Source organism: Phodopus roborovskii, unplaced genomic scaffold (assembly GCF_943737965.1).
Source record: "Phodopus roborovskii unplaced genomic scaffold, PHOROB, whole genome shotgun sequence".
In the NCBI taxonomy this organism is placed as follows: Eukaryota; Metazoa; Chordata; class Mammalia; order Rodentia; family Cricetidae; genus Phodopus; species Phodopus roborovskii.
In genome coordinates, this window is record NW_026126460.1 from 12,128,723 (window position 1) to 12,147,610 (window position 18,888).

The window sequence follows — 18,888 nt, forward strand, 5'->3', positions numbered from 1 at the left end:
TGGATTGCACATTTTGGTTTCCACTTGCATTCTCTCTCTGTGTGTGTGTGTGTGTGTGCGTGTGTATGTAGTATGTTTGTGATGTGTGTGTGTATGTATGGTGTGGTATGTGTTTATGATGTCTGTGGGTGTGTGGTGTGTGTGTGTGGTTGTATGTGTTATGTGTGTGTCTGTGTATGTGGTATGTGTGTGGTGTTTTCGTATGTGTGTGAGGTGTGTGTGTATGTATGTATGTATGTGGTGTGCATTCACATTTAAGCAAAATAATGTGCTGGACAGGGTGGTGCACATCTGTAATTCTAAAGTGGGAAGGCTGAATTAAAAGCATCTTAGGTTTGGACTAGAGAGATGGCTCAATCCATATAATACTTGCTTTGTGATCATGAGGGCGAGTTTCATTCCTAGGCCCACTGGACAGTCCTGGCCTGGTAGCTGGTGCTTGTAACCTAAGTATTATGGTATGTGAGAGGAATCTCTCTGGGCCCCTTTGGCCAGTCATTCTGGCCTATGTATTAGGCCAGGTCAGCAAGAGGCCTGTTTTAAAGGGACCCAAAGTAGATGGCTCCCAAGTAAACAACCAGGTTAATCTCAAGACTCTGTATATATAGGTTGCACACATGCACACACATTACACACACACACATACACACACGTGCACACACACATATACATGCATGTGCATACACACAGGATCACAAGTTTGAGGCTAGCATGGGCTATATAGAGTGACCTTGTTTTGAACCAATAAACACAGACAGGAGATAATAAAAAAGGAAAAACAGAAGCGAATCAGTGCCAGGAACACACAGAAAATATTTTATTAACTTCCAGATGGAGAAAGGGTAGAGTAAGAAATCTCAATAGAAATCCATGACTCTCCTCAGAGAGCCCACCCTGGCATTCATGGCGCCCCAGTCGTGGTAGCGCCGGTACTCCCCGGGCCTCAACAGGTACTGCCGCCCCCGGTAGTTGGGCATCTCGTAGAGGACCCAGCAGCCCTCCAGCACATTGAGGGAGTAGATCTCGCTGAAGTGGAAGCGGTCCTGGAGAGAGGGGCAGTCCTCGGTGAACTCTACCATCTGGCCTCTGTAGTCTTCCCTCTCATATAGTCTGATCCTGTGAGAGCCGGCCTGGCAGGCCCAGAAACAGAGAAAAGCCTCAGGATGGCCTCACTTGCCTCGGGCCGTTTGAAATAGATGATCAACACATTAATTACCCAGACTACTTATAAACTTGCCACAGTGTGGGCGGATTCCGTGATTTTTCTAAGACCACAAAGTGTGAACCAATGGAAGGAGAGGGGCATGGGAACCCCCTCTGCAGCGTGCTGTGAAGTGAGTCCCACACAGAAACCCTGGCCTTCAACAGCCTGCTGCTACCTGAGGTTTGCCATTTGGGGGCATGTTCTTATATTAAGATATTAAATACCGAAAGTCTCAGGCAACGGTGACTGCTCAGTTAATAATTTATAAATAGAATGAGGAAAACATGAGGAGATAAAATCAGTAAGCCCAAGGGTAGTTCTTCATGAGCGTTGGCATTTTAAAACACTTGAAATAGAAGTGGCACATCTATAAAACATCTGTGCTCCTCTGAGTGGAGGGAAAGCACTGTGACTAGACTAGATGGAGGAAACCCTGGATATCCAAGGAGGGCATGGAAAGAGCAAAGAGGGGTTAGACATATTACTTCTGTGTTCAGGAGCCACGGTGTAGTACAGCGCATTTTATCTTTCTATTGTTCCATACTAAATGATTGCAACACAGGGTTTCGATTTCGTATATAAGGGCCGGATGCTGCCAATGCGTTCCTACCCCACAAAAACCAACCAATTTGCAACTAGGTAACACTTAGCTTTTCAGTGTGTATATGTTGGGATGAGTGACTATGAACTAATCAATTCTAGCTTTTATGGATCTTTTTTTCCCCTCAACAGGCTCAGCCCTACGTCTAACGTTTAACCTGCAGTCAGGGTACTAAGTCTTGATCAGAATACAAACTCACGTGGGGGATGAGGCGGCAGGAACGGACAGAGTCACTGAGGCCCATCCACTGCTGGTAGTCAGGGTAGTCCCCACGCCTCAGGAAGTACTGGCAGCCTGTGAAGTTGGGCTGCTCATAGAGCATCCAGCAGCCACTGTCCACGCGCACAGAGTTGCAGCGGCTGAAGTAGGGCTGCAGGTTGGAGTGGTCGCTGCTGCACTCATAGTGGCGGCCCTGGAAGCCGCGGTCCTCATAGAAGGTGATCTGTAAGGCAAGGCAGGGCTCAGAGACCTGATGTGGCATGGACCCCAGGGCAGGACCCTCCCCAGGCCCTGGGTGCTCTGGGCTCACCTTCCCCATGGCTGGTGGAGTCGGTTCGGATGGGATGGTGCTGTTGGGTGTGTATGGCTGGGCGCGCAGGGTCTATATAGCAGGAGGTCTGCTGCGTTTGCAGGAACAGCACAAAAGGGCCCCGCGGGGGGCAGGGCACTTTGATGTTCTCCTCTTTTCTCTTTGCTGTCATAGCCCACGGGACTCATTGTGGGTTTTGGTCCTATTCTCTCTGGAGTATTCGGGTTGCTATCACTAGCTGATGCTATTGAGATTGCTTGAAAAAAAGTAATTTGGCACATTGTTTATTTAATAATAGAAGCAGGGCTTCAGCCATTTCATAGATAGAACACACTCTTCTTTGTATAGTTGGGCAAAACAAAAACGGGTAAGTGGGGAGCAGAGAGTCTTGATGAGGTAAATATAAATTGCTGGTAAGACCTGCTATACTACTTGTGGATGCCCCAACTTGAACATGAATTAACAGGAAATTAATAGACTCAACTGAATGTTGAAAAAATCAAGTCAAGACGTTTAAAATTAAAGGGTGTAAGAAACTGGGACTATTTTATCAAGGGAGTTCCCAGATTTTCACACTTTCACTATGGAAAAAAAGCCAAAGCAAACCAAAATTCCAAACAAGCAAACACAGTATTTGTTTGTGACTTTGTTGCCCGCTGGAGGCAAAGTAGACTGTTCCTTTTAGCAGTGTGTGTGTGTGTGTGTGTGTGTGTGTGTGTGTGTGTGTGTGTGTGTGTGTTTCTGCAACTGAAAAGGAAATTAGTTTTAAGATGTTTAACCTTACAACTAAAAGGAAAAGTCGGTCTGAGGAAGTGGGAAAACCCAATCCATTGGAACCCCCAAACTCATCAGGCCTTAGGCTATAAAGTAAAACCAACTCCCAAGGTACACAGCTCTGGTGGGATCTGGGCGCTGCCTTTGTTATGTGGGAGACAAGGGTAAACAGAGCGTTTGATCCAGAGGAAATGACTTAGAGGATCGGGGCTGGGCTGGAATGCTGCAGGACTGGAAGGGACGAAGGTCTAGGAGTGGGGACTCTAGGAAGGCTTTACAGGGAATTTATTGGCTTGGAGAAGTTTGATGGAGTGGAAAGAGCACCCGAGTGGAAGATGACTGCTGAGTCTATCTCCTTTCATGTTGAAAGAATTACTCACACTTCTTTCGCCCCATAGAGGGACCTTGCCTTGCCTGTGACTCAGCCATCTTTGTACATTGGCACGTATGCATTGAAGCTCTGACTATGTGTGGTGCGATGCATTCAGTTATTATTTTCTGGATTCTGGCTTTCTGATATATAGACACATGTTACAAATTCACTTATGACAGGATATCTCCCACAGATAACCATTGTTATCGGAACATTTTCAATAATGAAGCTTAAGTTGAGAGCAACATTACATTTGTCAGAGTTGTTTCTGAGTCTTGGGTTCTGGGGGAGAAGTGTTGATTGGCAAACACTGTAAAGAGGAAACTCTTCATCATAGTACCAAAAAGTTTAGATGGGATGGATCAGGAAGGTGCATAAAGGGATATGTGTGTACATGGCGGGAGGGCTTTTGTTGGTATAAAACTATATTTAGAACACATCTGTAGGGTCCAAACAAGGAAAATGTCTTGGTCATGTGAAAGCTTTATTTCAGTCTGGGGCTGAACAAACAAGGGCAACATCCCAGACTTCTTATAGAGCAGAAAAACTCAAGGTTGGGCCAATATATGGCTCTGTTTAAATGCTGGCAAAAAGTTCCATAAGTGACAAGGTTATATAAGACCCAATGCCCACATGTTGAACATAGTATGTGAGCTCTTCACAGAGCTCTTCACAAGCTGTCTCAGGTCACTGGGAAGGCTACTGAAGGGGGAAGCTGGAGATGAACATGTGTCATTGCCTCAAGTATTGTCTGATCCAGGAAGGGACCCATGGTCAAGCCCTAGATATTTAAGTGATATTTAAAAAAAAACATTGTTAGAAGAGAGAACTTCAAGCTAGTTCAAGCTATATGTGCCATCAATAGAATGTGTGGTTTATGCCGGTCCATAAGTATGTGAGAATAGAATTTCTGGTATCTGGGTGTAACCTATTTTATGAATCCAAGTCTTGTTTCACTGGGGAGGAGAAAAATGTGATATTCATCCTTCTTGGGGTTTTCCTTCTCTCGTTTTTTCCAGGCTTCACAATGCTAAGGTGTTTTTCTGAGGAGAGAGGGGACACATAGGTGTTACTGTAGAGTCTGTGGATTGGGAGTCTCCCCAGTTTTCACATTAGCCTGAAGGTGAGAACTGGTGCCTCAAGGGCTGTGGAAGCTGATGTACTTCCGTGTGGCATTTAGGGGAATGTTTGGATTGGTCCATACTTTCTGTTTTTTGTTTTTTAAGACAGAGTTTTTCTGTGTTGGCTGTTTTGGAACTCATTCTGTAGATAAGGATGGGCTCAAACTCACAGAGATCCTCCTGCCTCTGCCTCCCAAGCACTAGTATTAAAGGTGTGTGCCACCACTGCTAGGCTTATACTTTCTGTAATTTTGTGTATTTTTAAGTTTATTTTTAAAATCATTCTTTTTGTTTTGAGTTAAGAGTTTTCCTATTTATTTATTATTTATTTTCTTTCTCATACAATTCATCCTGACAGCAGTTTCTCCTTTCTCCACTCCTCCCAGGCTCCCTGCCTCCCTTTCCCCTTGATCCACTCGCCCGCCATATCCCTTCAGAAAAGAGCAGCCTTCCCAGGGATATCAACCAGTCATACCACAACAAGTTACTATAAAACTAGACAAACCCTTAGATCAAGGCAGGAGGAGGCAACGCAGTGGCAGGAAAAAGGGTCCCACAAGCAGTCAAGAGGATCAGAGACAGCCCCCATTCCCACTGCGTGAACTCCCACAAGAACACCAAGCTACACAATCATGACATATATGTAGGGGACCTAGGTCAGACCCATTCAGGCTCTGCGGATGCCACTTCAGTCTCTGTGAGACCCTATGAGCCCTGCTTAGTTGATTCCGTATTCTCCTGGTGTCCTTGACCCCTCTGGCTCCTACAATCCTTCCTCCCCCTCATCTTTGGGGCTCTGTCTAAGGTTTGGCTGTGGGTCTCTGCACCTGCTTCCATCAGTTGCTGGATGAAGAAGCCTCTGATGATGATTTGGCGGGATGCAGATGTCTTCTGGCTGGAGCAGCCTGCACTTGAGCAGGTTCATTCAATATTTTTATAGTTTTTATTTTTATATTTACCCCCAATCATTCCTTGCTGTCTTAAAACTTTCCCCCCTCACATATTTATGTCATTTACTTGGCACCTAAAGTTATCAACTTGCAACTCCATATAACAGTTTTTCAAACTCAGCTGGTTATATTGATGTCTGAGATACAGGCAGGCAGAGCTCTGTGAGTTTGAGGCCAGCCTGATTTACAAAGTGAGTTCAATGCCAGTCAGGGAAACATAGAGAGATCCTGTCTCAAACTCTGTTGCTCGACCCTTTGAGAAAACCAAATCAAGTACAGCTGCCAATTGTGGGAACTTGGACAAAAGCATCCTTTATTAGGGGCTTTTATATTCATGGAGGTTAAATGGCCTTTTGTAAATGTGTCCTGAAAGAGTGTAAGAAGAGAGAGTGATTCGTTTCAATTTTGCTTTTGTTTTAAAAGTCTTTGCTCACCCAAAAACAAACAAAACAAAACAAAATGGCACTATTAGGTTGGTTCTGTTCGAAGAAAATCGGTTCGGTAAACGTAAAACCTTGAGAACTGCTTAGTTTCAAGAATGTAAAGCAAAACAGGATGAACATTTGGACTAGTCCATCTGCTTGTAAGGTTTCCAAGTCCAATCCTAGAACTGCTCTGGAAATTCACTCCTCCATGACCTTTGGCCCACTTGAGCTGGGGCATCATTGTTTCTTCTGACTAGCTGTGAGACTCTGATGCCTTACTTAATTCAACAAAACTAGTGTTTTATTTTTCTCTACAGACTTAATTTGTCTAGGATAGAGACTTCTTATAGGATACATGTTTAAAAAAAATAAAATACCTTCAAAGCAATGATCTTCCTTATGCCAATAATTCGAGTACTTGGGAAGCAGAGGTAATAGGGATTGCTGAGTTTAAGGTCATCCAGGGCTAAGGGACAACACACACACACACACCTCTTATAAACAGCTTATTTTCTTGCTTTGCATGCCACTTCACCTTAAATGTTGCAGTGTTACTCTGATATCTTCCTCCCTTTGTTCTTGTTATCCTCAAACCTTTTGCTGAGTGAGACTTGTCATCATCAGGAGAGGCTGTGATAGTGAAGGGAGCATAGCTCTCTGGGAATTTGAAAGAAATGGCAAACTCTTTGTAACTTGTCATGAGAGGAAGACAAAAAATGGGCCACTTAAAGCACCTGGACCCCTTCTGAAAGCTGATCCTTTAGAAGAGTGATATGTGAACCTTAAATGTTGTTATCGAAGGAGCCCAGGCTGTGCTGAGTCACTGATAAAGCTTATTTCTAAACTGTAAAGGAGCATTGGAAGACTCTCTTTGCCTGCACCCCAGTGGTTTAGAGATGGGAACAGAGGAACCTGTAGGGATTGGAGGGACAACCAAGGAGTGGGAACCTCAAGGAGCAAGCAGCAGGAGGCTGAAGGCAGGATGTCCTATGTCTACAGTGCAATCTTCCAGTTTCTGTCTGGTCCCTGTAGCAAGGACAGTTTTTCATTCTCTGGAAACTGTACTCACTTGGGATGTTTCTCCAGACTAGAAAACAAGGAAGTTCCAATGAAGTGGATAAAGAATTTTTAAATGAGTATTTTGACCAGGCAGGGGTGGTATATGTCTTTAATCCCAACATTCAGGACACAGAGGCATGAAGATCTCTGTGAGTTCAAGGCCAGGTTGGTCTACAGAGTAAGTTTCAGGAGAGGCTCCCAAAGTTACACAGAGAAACCCTGTCTTAGAAACAAAACAAAATGAAACAAAATATAAAACAAAACAAAACAAAACAAACAAACACACAAACAAAAAACACCAAACAAACCATAAAAAACAAAAACCCCAAACTCAAAAATGAGTATTTTGTGCTCAGTAAATACTTTCTATCTCCGAAATGTTAAAGATAATATAAACACATAGCAGGGGAAATATGCATGACTCAGTTTCCCCTAGAAGTTTGTCATGGGATGATTCTGAAAGTACATTGGAATTAAAAGTACCCAAATACTATATTAATTAGTACTTGATATTGGTTTGTTTGTTTGTTGTGAGGGTCTCAATGTGTAGCCTAGGCTAGCCTGGAACTCACTACACAGCCCAGGCTGGCTTCATGCTTGCTGTGACCCCCCTGCCTCAGCTTGCAGAGTAATAGGCTTATATAGTTGTGCCACCATAGCCAGATCTAGTAAGGGACTTAAAAAGATGATTTTCAACCTGGCCTACAGAGCGAGTTCCAGGACGGGCTCCAAAGCTACTCAGAGAAACCCCATCTCAAAATACAAAAACAAACAAACAAACAAACAAAGGATAAAGATTGTATCTTACTATTTGAATTAGTATTGAACAGTATTTCTGTATCTAACCCTGTGAGTGAAGGAACTTTTTAGTGTTTTTTCATCCCCAATGCTACATATAGCAATTCCATGATAGGTGATCAATAAACAGTAGAGAGTCTATCTCAATAGTTAATCATTGGGCAGTCCTTAGGAATAAAGTTAAAAGGCAATCAAACAACTTTCACTACTCTCCTGAAATTATGGCATGTCATCATAAGAGTCTATGTATAATGAATGATGTTTGTATCTTTGTGTATAAAAGCCCAACAACCGATAGAGAAAAGATACAGTGATTTAGGGAACCTTCAAACAATGCACACAACCAAGCTGTGAACCAGAATATGATATTGACCTAATATAACTCCACACTGTATTACATTTTAAACACACCATACAGCTCTGCACAGTGCTGCATACACACCTAAAATTCCATCTTTATAAAGCTGAAATTAGAAAGATTGAGAGTTCAAGGCTAGCATGAGGAGCAGAGTGAGATCCTACCTTGTAAACAAACAAACATTGCAAATTAATATGATCTAATTTCAGCTCTGTGTACAAGGGAAGAATTCCCCAGAAGGGATCATCAGTGAAAGGTATTAGAAGGGTCTTTTTACTTCCGTACTGGTAGACTTTGTGAAATGTTAAGGGTATGAGTGGCTGTCATGGTCAGCTTTCATTGTTGTGGTTTGAATGAGAAAGCTTCTTCATAGTCTCATGAATGTGAACACTTTCTCGGTCCCCACTTGGTAGAGCAGCTTAGGGAAGGGACTGAGAGTTTGCTCCCTGCTCACGTGTTTGCAGTTGAAGATAGGATCTCTCGATTTTTCAACTATGGCCTGCTGCCTCGCCTCCCCTGCTGTTATGAACTCCCCCATCTGGAACTATAAGCTTAAATAAGTTCTTTCCTCCATAGATTGCTTTAGGTCATGCTGTCTTACCACAGGAATAGCAAAGTAACTAATACAGTCAACAGCTTGACTCAAATTAGAATGACTCAATGAAGCAGGATTTCTCTGTGTAGCCCTAGATGTCCTGGAACTCACTCTGTAGCCCATGCTGTCCTCTAACTCAGAGATCCACCTTCCTCTGCCTGCTGGATTAAAAGAATGCACCACCACCATTCAGCAAAACGAGAGCCTTAATGGAGGATTGTTTAGCTTGGGTGTGGTTTCAGAAGGAAGGAAGTTTTAATGTTGCAAGGAAGGTGGCAGCTGGAGCCTTAGATAGGTAATACTGGGCTCTGTAGTAAACAAAATTCCCCAAATAGTCTGGAAAGATTTTTTGCCAAATTGGACTCCAACCACATCTGGGATTAAAAGAAAATTGACTATATTGTTCTTCAAAGGTTTTGGCTAACTGGCTCCTCCCTAATGGTTTCCCTTTTGAATGCCTTTGCCTTGATTTGCACTTTCTTTGTTAGGCAGGTATAACCCCCCCCCCACACACACACCTGTATACCCTCCCCCGCAGGTATACCCTTCCCCCATCAGGCAGACCTCTCCCCCACACACATACACACCAGGTATAAAGCCTTATCACTGAGGTACATACATCCATCCCCAGCCATCTAAGACTTGTTCAAACTTGTACAATTTAAAAGTTCTTGAACACCTTAACTTCTCCATTTTCATCTCAGCCTTTAAACAGGGAGCTTTTATAGGTAGGTGGGTAGATTCGCACACAATGAAAGAATAGCAGAAGCCAGGGTTTGCCAACAATACAGACTAAATACTTTATTAGGTTCCAAAATGAGAAAATGGTAGTGTTAACCTATTTTAGTATAAATCTACCACCCTCCGCAAAGAGCCTGCCTTAGCGTCTATGGCACCCCAGTCGTGGTAGCGCCGGTACTCCTGAGGCCTGAGCAGGTACTGCCGGCCTCGGTAGTTGGGCATCTCATAGAGGACCCAGCAGCCCTCCAGCACGTGCAGGGAGCGCACCTCACTGAGGTGGAAACGGTCCTGGATGCACGAGCAGTCTTCATTCAGCTCCATCATGAGGCCTTTGTGGTCTTCTCTCTCATACAGGCGCATCCTGTGGGAACCTGTCTGCTTGGGTAACAGGAAGAGCAGAAAAAGCCCTTGAGTATCATACAGAGCTCATCCAAGCAAAGGGCAGTGAGTTTGGCTGGCTGCGGGGCGGGGACAGAGGTGTGTGGGGGGGGTGGGGACTGATGAGACACTGCCCATGTAAAATCGGAGCTGCTGAGATTTAGGACACTGTCCTAGCGTTTAGGCAAGCGTTGCAAACTCCTACATGCCCAGCTTGGGTTTTTCATCTAGGAGGTGGAATTCTTAACATGTTAAAACTGTATTTAAGCCAAAAATTCAAATGTCTCTGTGTTCATCCCACGCTGTATGTTGGCAGAAATATAAATAATGGATGTTGATTAATATTTTTTAGTTTTGTATATGTGTAGATATATATAAATCCATCATTATAATAGGATTTTTTAAACTTACTTTTTTTTTTTTGAGAATTTCATACATTAGTACCTAATTTACATCATTCCTAACTGCCCCATTCCCCTTATTTTGTAATTCCCTAGATTGGCTTCAGTCTCAAGATCCTATAGCCTCAGCTTTCTGGATTACAGGGAATCAGTATGCCTGGCTAAAGAAGAGTTCAGAAAAATTAAAAAATATCTGTGGAAAGATATTTTAAATAACCACTCGAACTAAGATTTAGCTGGTTTTCAAAGTTAAGGAAAATTACCATTTCCAAAGTTGGTCTCTGTTTTTACACAGTTTTTGATCGCCATAATTTTCCTCATTTCCTACCCCAACAGTAAACTGTAATTAACTCTCTTATCAGAAATTCCATTACAGATAAAAATCAATCTAAGGGGCATAATGCCTTTTCTTGACCAACCAGCTTCCTATATACAAATTTTGTCTTATATCCCAGCATAAGACCGCATTCATTGAGACAAGTTTTGATTAACCTAATGGTAGCAACTATAAATGTGAACTTATTTTTTTCTAAGTAGATTCTTGCTTATAATTCTGTCTTCCTGCTTGTGTCCCTTAGGCGGGCACACTTCACATCAGTGAAACAGTGAGAACCCTTGGGTAGCAAGTAATAAAGCCAAACAGGACTCACGTGGGGGATGAGGCGGCAGGAGCGGATGGAATCGCTGAAGCCCATCCACTGCTGGTAGTCAGGGTAGTCCCCACGCCTCAGGAAGTACTGGTGGCCCTGGTAGTTGGGGCGCTCATAGAGCATCCAGCAGCCACTGTCCACTCTGATGGAGTTGCAGCGGCTGAAGTAGGTCTGCAGGTTGGGGCAGTCGGTGCTGCACTCATAGCAGCGGCCCTGGAAGCTGCGGTCCTCGTAGAAGGTGATCTGTAAAGGAAGAGCAATCGTGGATGAGATCATTTTCTCCTTGCGTGAAGGCTGGTCCCTCCGACTTTTTGTTTAGTTTGCTTTCTGCTCACCTTCCCCATGGCTGGCTGACTGTGGTGAGTTCAGTGTCCAGCCAGAGAGCGGCGGGTCTATATAGCAGGAGGGCTGCTGCGTTAGCGGAACAGCACAAAAGGGGCCCTCTGGGCTGAGGGGATTTTTATGGATGGCTTTTTACATGCTGCATTCAGTGACGATGACTGTAGATTCGCTTGGTTCTCTAGTGTGTTCCAACGCTGCCCTGGACGAGCTGCTCTGGACGGTGTTGTTTTATTCGGATTCTTACTGTTTTTTAAATTTATCAGCACATCAGCCTGAACTTTTGACCTGAAGTCCATGTCCCTACATTTTGACTCCGTTATATTTGATAAGTCTGGGGGAAACCTGTGCCTTTGTAGAAGTGTCCCCCACCCCTCGAGTTGAGAGGGCTGGAATTCTGTGAATATTGCAAATGTCGGCTAGTTTCCTAGTACACCAGAGGCTGGTCAAAGTATTCCTCCTTCCCACTTATTTTATTTACAGCATTTGCTGGTTTGTTCAGCACACAAATCTAGATTCTGATGGTGGCTAACATGATGCTCAGGACCTAGCCACGAGTTTCCCCTTTGGTGGGGGCACATTCTGTGACTAAAAGTCAGCCCCTGGTAATCAGCTGGTGCTGAGAACAAAGGGAACGTTTTCTACAGTCCTGAGATCCAAGACTGACAAGAATGTATGGATTGCCCCTCATTTCCAAGGCCAGGGGAAGGCCTAGAATATCCTGTGAAGAGTGAGATTTGAACCCAGGCTGCAGGGGCACCATAAATCACCCCTCAGAGCAGGAACTATCTTGTGGGAGATTGAGGGATGAGAAGAAAAGAAAAGAGCAAAGCAAAGAAGACAAATGAGGAGGAATAAAAGACATCTCTGTCATTTGGTGACTGATGGGGCACCCCCCCCAGGACCCATTAGGTATAAACAGTCTTAATACGTACCCTCAGACAAGGTTATTCAGAGTGAGTTTGTCTGAACAAAGACAAATCCAAACCCAATATATCACCCACAGCATGCTAAATGTCACCCTTCTCAGTGCAAATAACTAACTAGTATCTTAAAATTCATTTTAACAGTTTTGTGAATCAAATATAATATCTCATAGATCTCATAGGGAGAGTTCTGCTAATGAACTCTCTCTCTCTCTCTCTCTCTCTCTCTCTCTCTCACACACACACACACACACACACACACAAAACCCTGTGCCCCAGCCCTTTTACTTAACAGCAAAATTCACAGCATTTCTCTTTGTTCTAGCATCCCTCTAACATAGGAAAAGGTTAATAATATGACCAGTGATACAAATCCACCCTGATTTCTGACATCGGGTCTAAAATCAATGTCTCTCCTCCTCTCTTTCTCTCTCTCTGACAGAGTCTCACTATGTAGCCTAAACAAGCCTTGAACATACTTGCTACTCTCCTGTTTCAGGCACCTTGGTGCTGTGATTATAGGTATGCACAGCCAAATCTGGCAAATTTCTCAGCTCTTTCCCCCTTTCTTCCCTTCTTTCCCCTTCACTCCTCTCTCTCTCTCTCTCTCTCTCTCTCTCTCTCTCTCTCTCTCTCTCTCTCTTTCTCTGGCAGTGGTGGGGATTGAACCCAAGGCCTTAGTCCTGCTAGTCAAGTGCTACCCCACTGGGATTCTCCACCCAGACCTCCGTGTTTTCAGGGCTTCCCCAAACCACAGCACCAAGGTGTACATCCTAGACACGGATCTTATAATGTCAGCCATCTGAAAACTAGCCTATTTCTTCAGGGTGTGTGCTTTCTCTGGAAGCAACAAGTCATAAACTTAACTGGATTACAGGCAGGCAGTTGAGATGTTTAGCTGCCAGACATTATCATTCACAAAGGAGATTTTGTGTATGATTTTTTTGGCTCACTACCTGGTGCAAATGAACACCTGTAATGCTAGTGACAATAGTGTAAGAGTGACATCATTGAGGATGCCAACCTGGTTCTCTGACCAAAGATAGTGTTCTCAAAGGTTCCTGAGCCATTTTGTGGCCAAAAAAAAAAAAAAAAGACACTTGGAAAAGACATTAGAAATCTTGTTAGAAGGGGTGGAGAGATGGTTTAGCAGTTAAAAGCACTGACTGTTCTTCCAGAAGACCCTGGTTCAATTCCCAACACTTACATAGCAGCTCACAACTGTTTGTAACTCCAGTTACAGGGGATCTGATACCCTCACGTGACATACATGCAAGCAAAACACTAATGGACATAAAAATCATCAGTCGGTGCTACCATCTCTTCCACGAATCGGGCGAAGGCCTAGAGATTGAAATAAAGACAAGACAGCGGGTCATTCATTCAATGGCAATGTGGGAACGCCAAATGTTGAATGCCGTTTATTGAGGGGCAAGAACGGGCTTAAATACCAACTTATAGCACAGTGGAAAATTACAGGAATTTTTAGGCTTAGCTCCTCCCTGTGTTGTCATGAGGTGTGTGTTGTCACAGGAAGAGTACCAACAAAAGCCTTGGGGCAAAGAGTTCTGGCAAAGCTTCAGGCTAGCTCAAGGCGCCTCAGGGGTCCATGCAGGGCCCTACAAGTTAGATTTATTATTATTATTATTATTATTAATTACTGTGAAGAGACAATATGACCATGGCATCTCTTATATTGAAGGGGCTCACTTACAATTTCAGAGGTTCAGTCCATTATCATCTCAGGGGGAAGCTGCCATGCAGGCTGATGTCGTGCTGGAGGAGCTGAGGGGCCTACATTTGACCCAGAGGCAACAGGAAGTCAACTCACTGTCACACTGAGGGAAACAAGCAAAGGAGACCTTAAAGCCCACCCTGAGAGTGACACACTTCCTCCAACAAGGCCACACCTCCTAATAGTGCCACTCCCTTTGGGGGGCCATTTTCTTTCAAACCACAATCATAAAAAATAAGAAAATAAAAACAAAACAAAAAAAATCTTGTTAGGGGGTTTGTGAGTGATGGTGAATGGCTTTCCATTTCAGAACTTGGCAGAGGCAGGTGGTTCTCTGTGAGTTCAAGGCCAGCCTGGTCTACATGGTGAGTTCCAGGACACCAAGGTTATGTAGAGAGAAGAAGGAAGAAGTATATTTTCTCATTATTCAGAGTAGCCAAAGTGTGGAAGCAGCTTAAATGTCCTTCAGCAGAACAGTGAATGAAGAAAGCAAATCTGCTTAAGGGAATTTTATTCAGAAAGAAGGAAGAGTGAAGTGATATTGCTTGCAAAGAAATGGATGGAACCAGAGATCATCATATTAAGTAAAATCAGCCAGGCTTACAAAAATGGAAATCACACCTTTTCTCTCATATGTGAACACTTTACTTAAAAAAAATAGGAAATGGTAACAAAAAGGCTTGAGATCAGTGAGGGTGGGTGGAAGGGATATGGGAAAGTCGGGGATAAATATGACCTAAGTACAATGGTACAATGATATATAGGTGTGAAAAATGTCACAATGAAATCCATTCTGTGGTACACTAACTAAAACTATTAACAAGATAATAAAAAACTAATATTAAAAATCAAAGCTTCAGTTTTCATAAGTCTTTTTGCTTAACATTTTTACTTAAAAATTTTTGTCTAAAAATTTCTTTTAATGCATAGTCTTTCTGCATAGCCCAGGCTAGATTTGAACTCTATATGTAGTGTGAACTGGCTTTGAACTCACCATCTTCCAACTTTACCCTCCGCAGTATTGGAATTATAGGTTGGCAGTTGGTACCCCACGTAACTCTTCATCTTCCTCTAGATTATATATTCTCTCTGCCCCTTCTCCTGTGATGTTTCCTGAGTCTTGAGTGAATGGAGGGATATAGATGTTTAGTTTATGGATGAACATTAGACTATCTCTTAATCTTATCATGTCGACCAGTTGTGAATCTCTGCAATTTCCCCAGCCTACTGAAAAGCAAAAACCAAAAACAAAACAATTTTTCTGACCAAAGCTGAGGTCAACAATCAATGTGTTGGACATGATACTTGGACAACCAAGGAATAATGTCAAGCTCAGTCCAGGAGAGGTGTGGTCTCACCTGTAATCCCAATACTGAGGGGGCACAGAGGCAAGCAGATCTTTATGAGTTTAAGGCCAGCCTGAGCCTGATCTACACAGCAAGTTCCATCTCAAAACAAAAGCAAGTAAACAAACATAGCAAGCCAGAAAATTAGGGATGATTCTAGAACGTTTCTACAGAGAAATTGCTTAAGCTGAGCCTTGAAGAAAACACTTGTTTGATAAACAAAAAGAGAATTGGTGTCTAGAGAGAAGTATTATGGCAATGCGAAGATGGGAACAACAAGTGCTCAGTGTGATTAGACAGGCAATGTGGCAAAAAGAGAGTGAGGAGCCAGCAGAGTATTTCAAGGCCTTGAGCACGTGAGTTGCTATGTGTACAATAGTATTGATCTAGCATGCTTGCACAGAACAGTGTAGAACAGAGAATGGTACAACTGGGCAGAATCAGGAGGCAACTAAGGCCCAGCTAATGTATGAGGAGACCTCCAAGCAAGGTAGTGAGGGGCCTGTAGGGTGGGGGGGCACACTTTCTGGTTCCTTTGTAACTTGTAAGTTCTGCACTTTCTGTGATGGATTTTTCACTCTGATCCTCCCATTGTATGCATATGAACTTTATAGAATAAGAAAGAGGTCTACATTGCAAGCAGTGTTTCTCCCTACTGGGTTAAAAAAGACTCTTACAGATAAGATTCTATTGCTGAGGACACCACAGGCTCTAGACACAGAGAAGTCAAACTAGGATTGGGCTAGAAGCTTCCTCTCTGCTGGACTGAACTTGGCATTATTCCTTGGTTGCACAAGTGTCATGTTCAACAGCAATTATCAAGTTTCCATTGCTTTATCTAGACCACTGTTCCTTGAAAACAGATATGGAGAGTCTTATAGGATCAGGACTTTTCCACATTTTTTATTTTTTATTTTTCAACTTATTCTCATTAATTGGCTGAATGGATAGAACATAAGTCACAATAAATGAATGACTGCTCTTCTAGCCTGAAATTCAGTGTAGTTATAATTTCCAGGACCTATTTAAAATACTCAGGTTGCGTGGGCAAATGTACTCGCATCAAAGTTCATTGTCTGTGAACTTCAGTCTGTGGTCTGACCACACCTTGGGCTTCATTTAATTAATGAGCTAGTATAACAGTAAAGAATAATCAAAAGGGAGAAAACAGGAATGTTGCACTTTCACCCAAGCTCTACCCCAGTCCCTTAGTAATTTTAATTGTCTATTTTTAATGTCCTCTGAAATGGCAAGTTAGTGTTTCAACAGCATCAAGCAACTCAAAGTTGAGTTTTGCTAGAGTCTGAAGTCCGGCCAGAAGTTGGTGCTACCACCTGCCTTTCTGTTTCTTAGCCATTAGTGTAGCACTTGTATTGCATGTGTACTCAGTACAACGAGCAGTAGTTATGTATATGGTGACCACATAGACAAAACTGTTCCAAACCAAGAGACTAAATAGGGGACCAGTCTCTATTAGCACTCCCCTTGTTACACAGATGCAATTAATTTCCTTTTGGCAATTCATCACAAGTGATTATGGCTGTTACTTTTGCTTTGACAGATATCTGGAGGGGAGAGAAAAGGGTACTTATATCAGGTCCTAAGCCCATGGTGATGGCAGGGCAGGCAAACTGGGGAGAGACCTTGCATTGAGTACACTTTCCAGGGACAATGCAATACAGTAGGAGCTGGCACTCCTAAATGCAGCAGACCTCCTGTTTCATTGTTTGGTAAGCCTTTTATAAGATTGTTTATCCAAGAAAGCTTAGAGTCAAAGGGGGGAAAGAGGAAAGAGGGAAGAAAAAGAGTTAAAGTAAGACTCAGTGTTAGAAACTAGCGCATGCAGGAAATCCTGGTGTATGTTAGGCATTTAGAGTATAGAATACATAGGGTGACACTAGGATTGTCTCAAGTTGACTGCTTCATATTAGGCCCTCCCTCCCCAAAAGGGACCCCTGGGGTCTTAATTTTAAACACAGAAAGGAGGGAGTGAGTAACTGGTGGGATTAGAAGCTGGTATGTGTATAGTACATTTCCCAAGACACTCTCCATCGGTAACTTTATCTTTATGCTGGGGAATTTCTCTTCTCCTGTATTTCACAGATGAGAGCAAGGGATTTCAAGAACAATGGCCCCAAGAAAAAGACTCATGGAATGGACATGATGGCACATGCCTTTAATCTCTGCACTGGGTGTGTGTGTGGGGTGTGTGTGTGTGCAGAGGCAGGAGGATCTCTACGAGTTTGAGGCCTGCCTTGTCTACATAATGAGTTCTTCCAAAAAGAAAAGGCTAAGGAACTCTAATTTCCAGTTCAGGTGTTTAAGAATAATTTCTGTTGCTCAGGTTTGATTTTCTGCCTCCCAAGTAAATAGTTCAAAAGTCAACAGCCAAGTGGCTTCTGCCCATCTAGCTCATGCATGATATGTTGTTGTTGGGGAACAGAGAACTGATTTTATGTCAGGTAGTGGCATCTAAGGGTTAAATTGGTGCTGGGAGGTGAAAGGCTAAAGAACTGGGGTTTAGGAATAATTAAAACTGAATTACCTGAGAATATGACTATTTCCTAGGGAAGTCATATTTATGTAAAACATTTTATAAGATTTTGTCTTACCAAATATATAATCACATAAAATACTTAGCAGGCTAATCATATGCCCCAGTTTTTCAGAACATTTCTTCTTTTACCAGAATTATTAATAATTGTCAATAGGAAGTTCCTTAACTCCAAAAGTGACCCAGTTTATGTGCAGATTATATGCTTACAGTGCTTAGGTATTGAACATGAAGGCCCTAAAGACATGGAATGAAAGGAGACTCCAAAAGAAATAAATAGCCATGTGCATATAGATAATTACCAAGAAGAGGGGAGCAAGGAAGGGACATGAGGCACATCTGCTGATACCTACAGACCTTATAAAATAGCGCCATCTAATACTTTATGCTTCTTCTAATATTGAGAATTAAATCAATGGCCTTCCATGTTTAAACAAATTCTCTACATTGAGCTGCATCCACAAAACCAGGGGTCACCTAGTGTTAAGTTTCTACAATTGTACTATTCCAAAATAAACTTATACTCATGTGACCCCAGAACCTCCATAACAACAAACAGTTGTGTGCATCAAAGCCAGATGTGAGAGCTAGGTCAGAGATTATGAGAATGAGTTATCTCTCTGGGCCAGTGTGGCCCATAGGAAAACCAGTGCTCACTGGGAGGGTGTAATGACCCTCACTGATGAGCAGGAGTACAGACTAGGGACTCCTGGGAAAGGCATAGCCCATTCATTCCTTCTTCAGGAGAATTTGGTTACATCTGTGTGGGGAGAAGACCCTAGGTAAGATGACATCTAAGCCAATTCACCAGCCTCTCAAAAGGTGGGGTAATCAGATGAATTTTGATGTGAATTCAACAGACTTAGTTATAAACTTTTCTGGAAACAGTCCTATGACCTCATTTAATAACTGTAGGCTATTTTTGATTATTTTTACTCAGTGAACTCTTTTTCCAGGACCCATAGGAAAAAACAGTTTAGCCAGGTGGTGGTAACACATGCCTTTAATCCCAGCACTTGGGAAGCAGAGAC

At 42.9% G+C, this 18,888-nt stretch overlaps 2 protein-coding genes across 3 annotated transcripts; both read right to left on the reverse strand.

Moving 5' to 3' along the window:
- Positions 1-793: 793 nt before the first annotated feature.
- LOC127226381 (gamma-crystallin D) lies at positions 794-6,582 on the reverse strand. Of its 2 annotated transcripts, XM_051190363.1 has the most exons (4): positions 6,513-6,582; positions 2,335-2,590; positions 2,005-2,247; positions 794-1,130 (listed from the first exon to the last, which is right to left on the reverse strand). In XM_051190363.1, exons 2-4 carry the CDS (start codon positions 2,341-2,343, stop codon positions 858-860), a joined length of 525 nt encoding a protein of 174 aa, XP_051046320.1. In that variant the 5' UTR covers positions 2,344-2,590; positions 6,513-6,582; the 3' UTR covers positions 794-857. The 2 variants fall into 2 exon arrangements, with proteins under 2 accessions (XP_051046320.1, XP_051046319.1); XM_051190362.1 differs by lacking the exon at positions 6,513-6,582 and having other exon boundaries at positions 2,335-2,753.
- A 2,975-nt stretch (positions 6,583-9,557) lies between these two features.
- On the reverse strand, positions 9,558-11,507 carry LOC127226384 (gamma-crystallin C). Its single transcript, XM_051190367.1, has 3 exons — positions 11,293-11,507; positions 10,958-11,200; positions 9,558-9,903 (listed from the first exon to the last, which is right to left on the reverse strand). Exons 1-3 carry the CDS (start codon positions 11,299-11,301, stop codon positions 9,631-9,633), a joined length of 525 nt encoding a protein of 174 aa, XP_051046324.1. The 5' UTR covers positions 11,302-11,507; the 3' UTR covers positions 9,558-9,630.
- Positions 11,508-18,888: the final 7,381 nt, after the last annotated feature.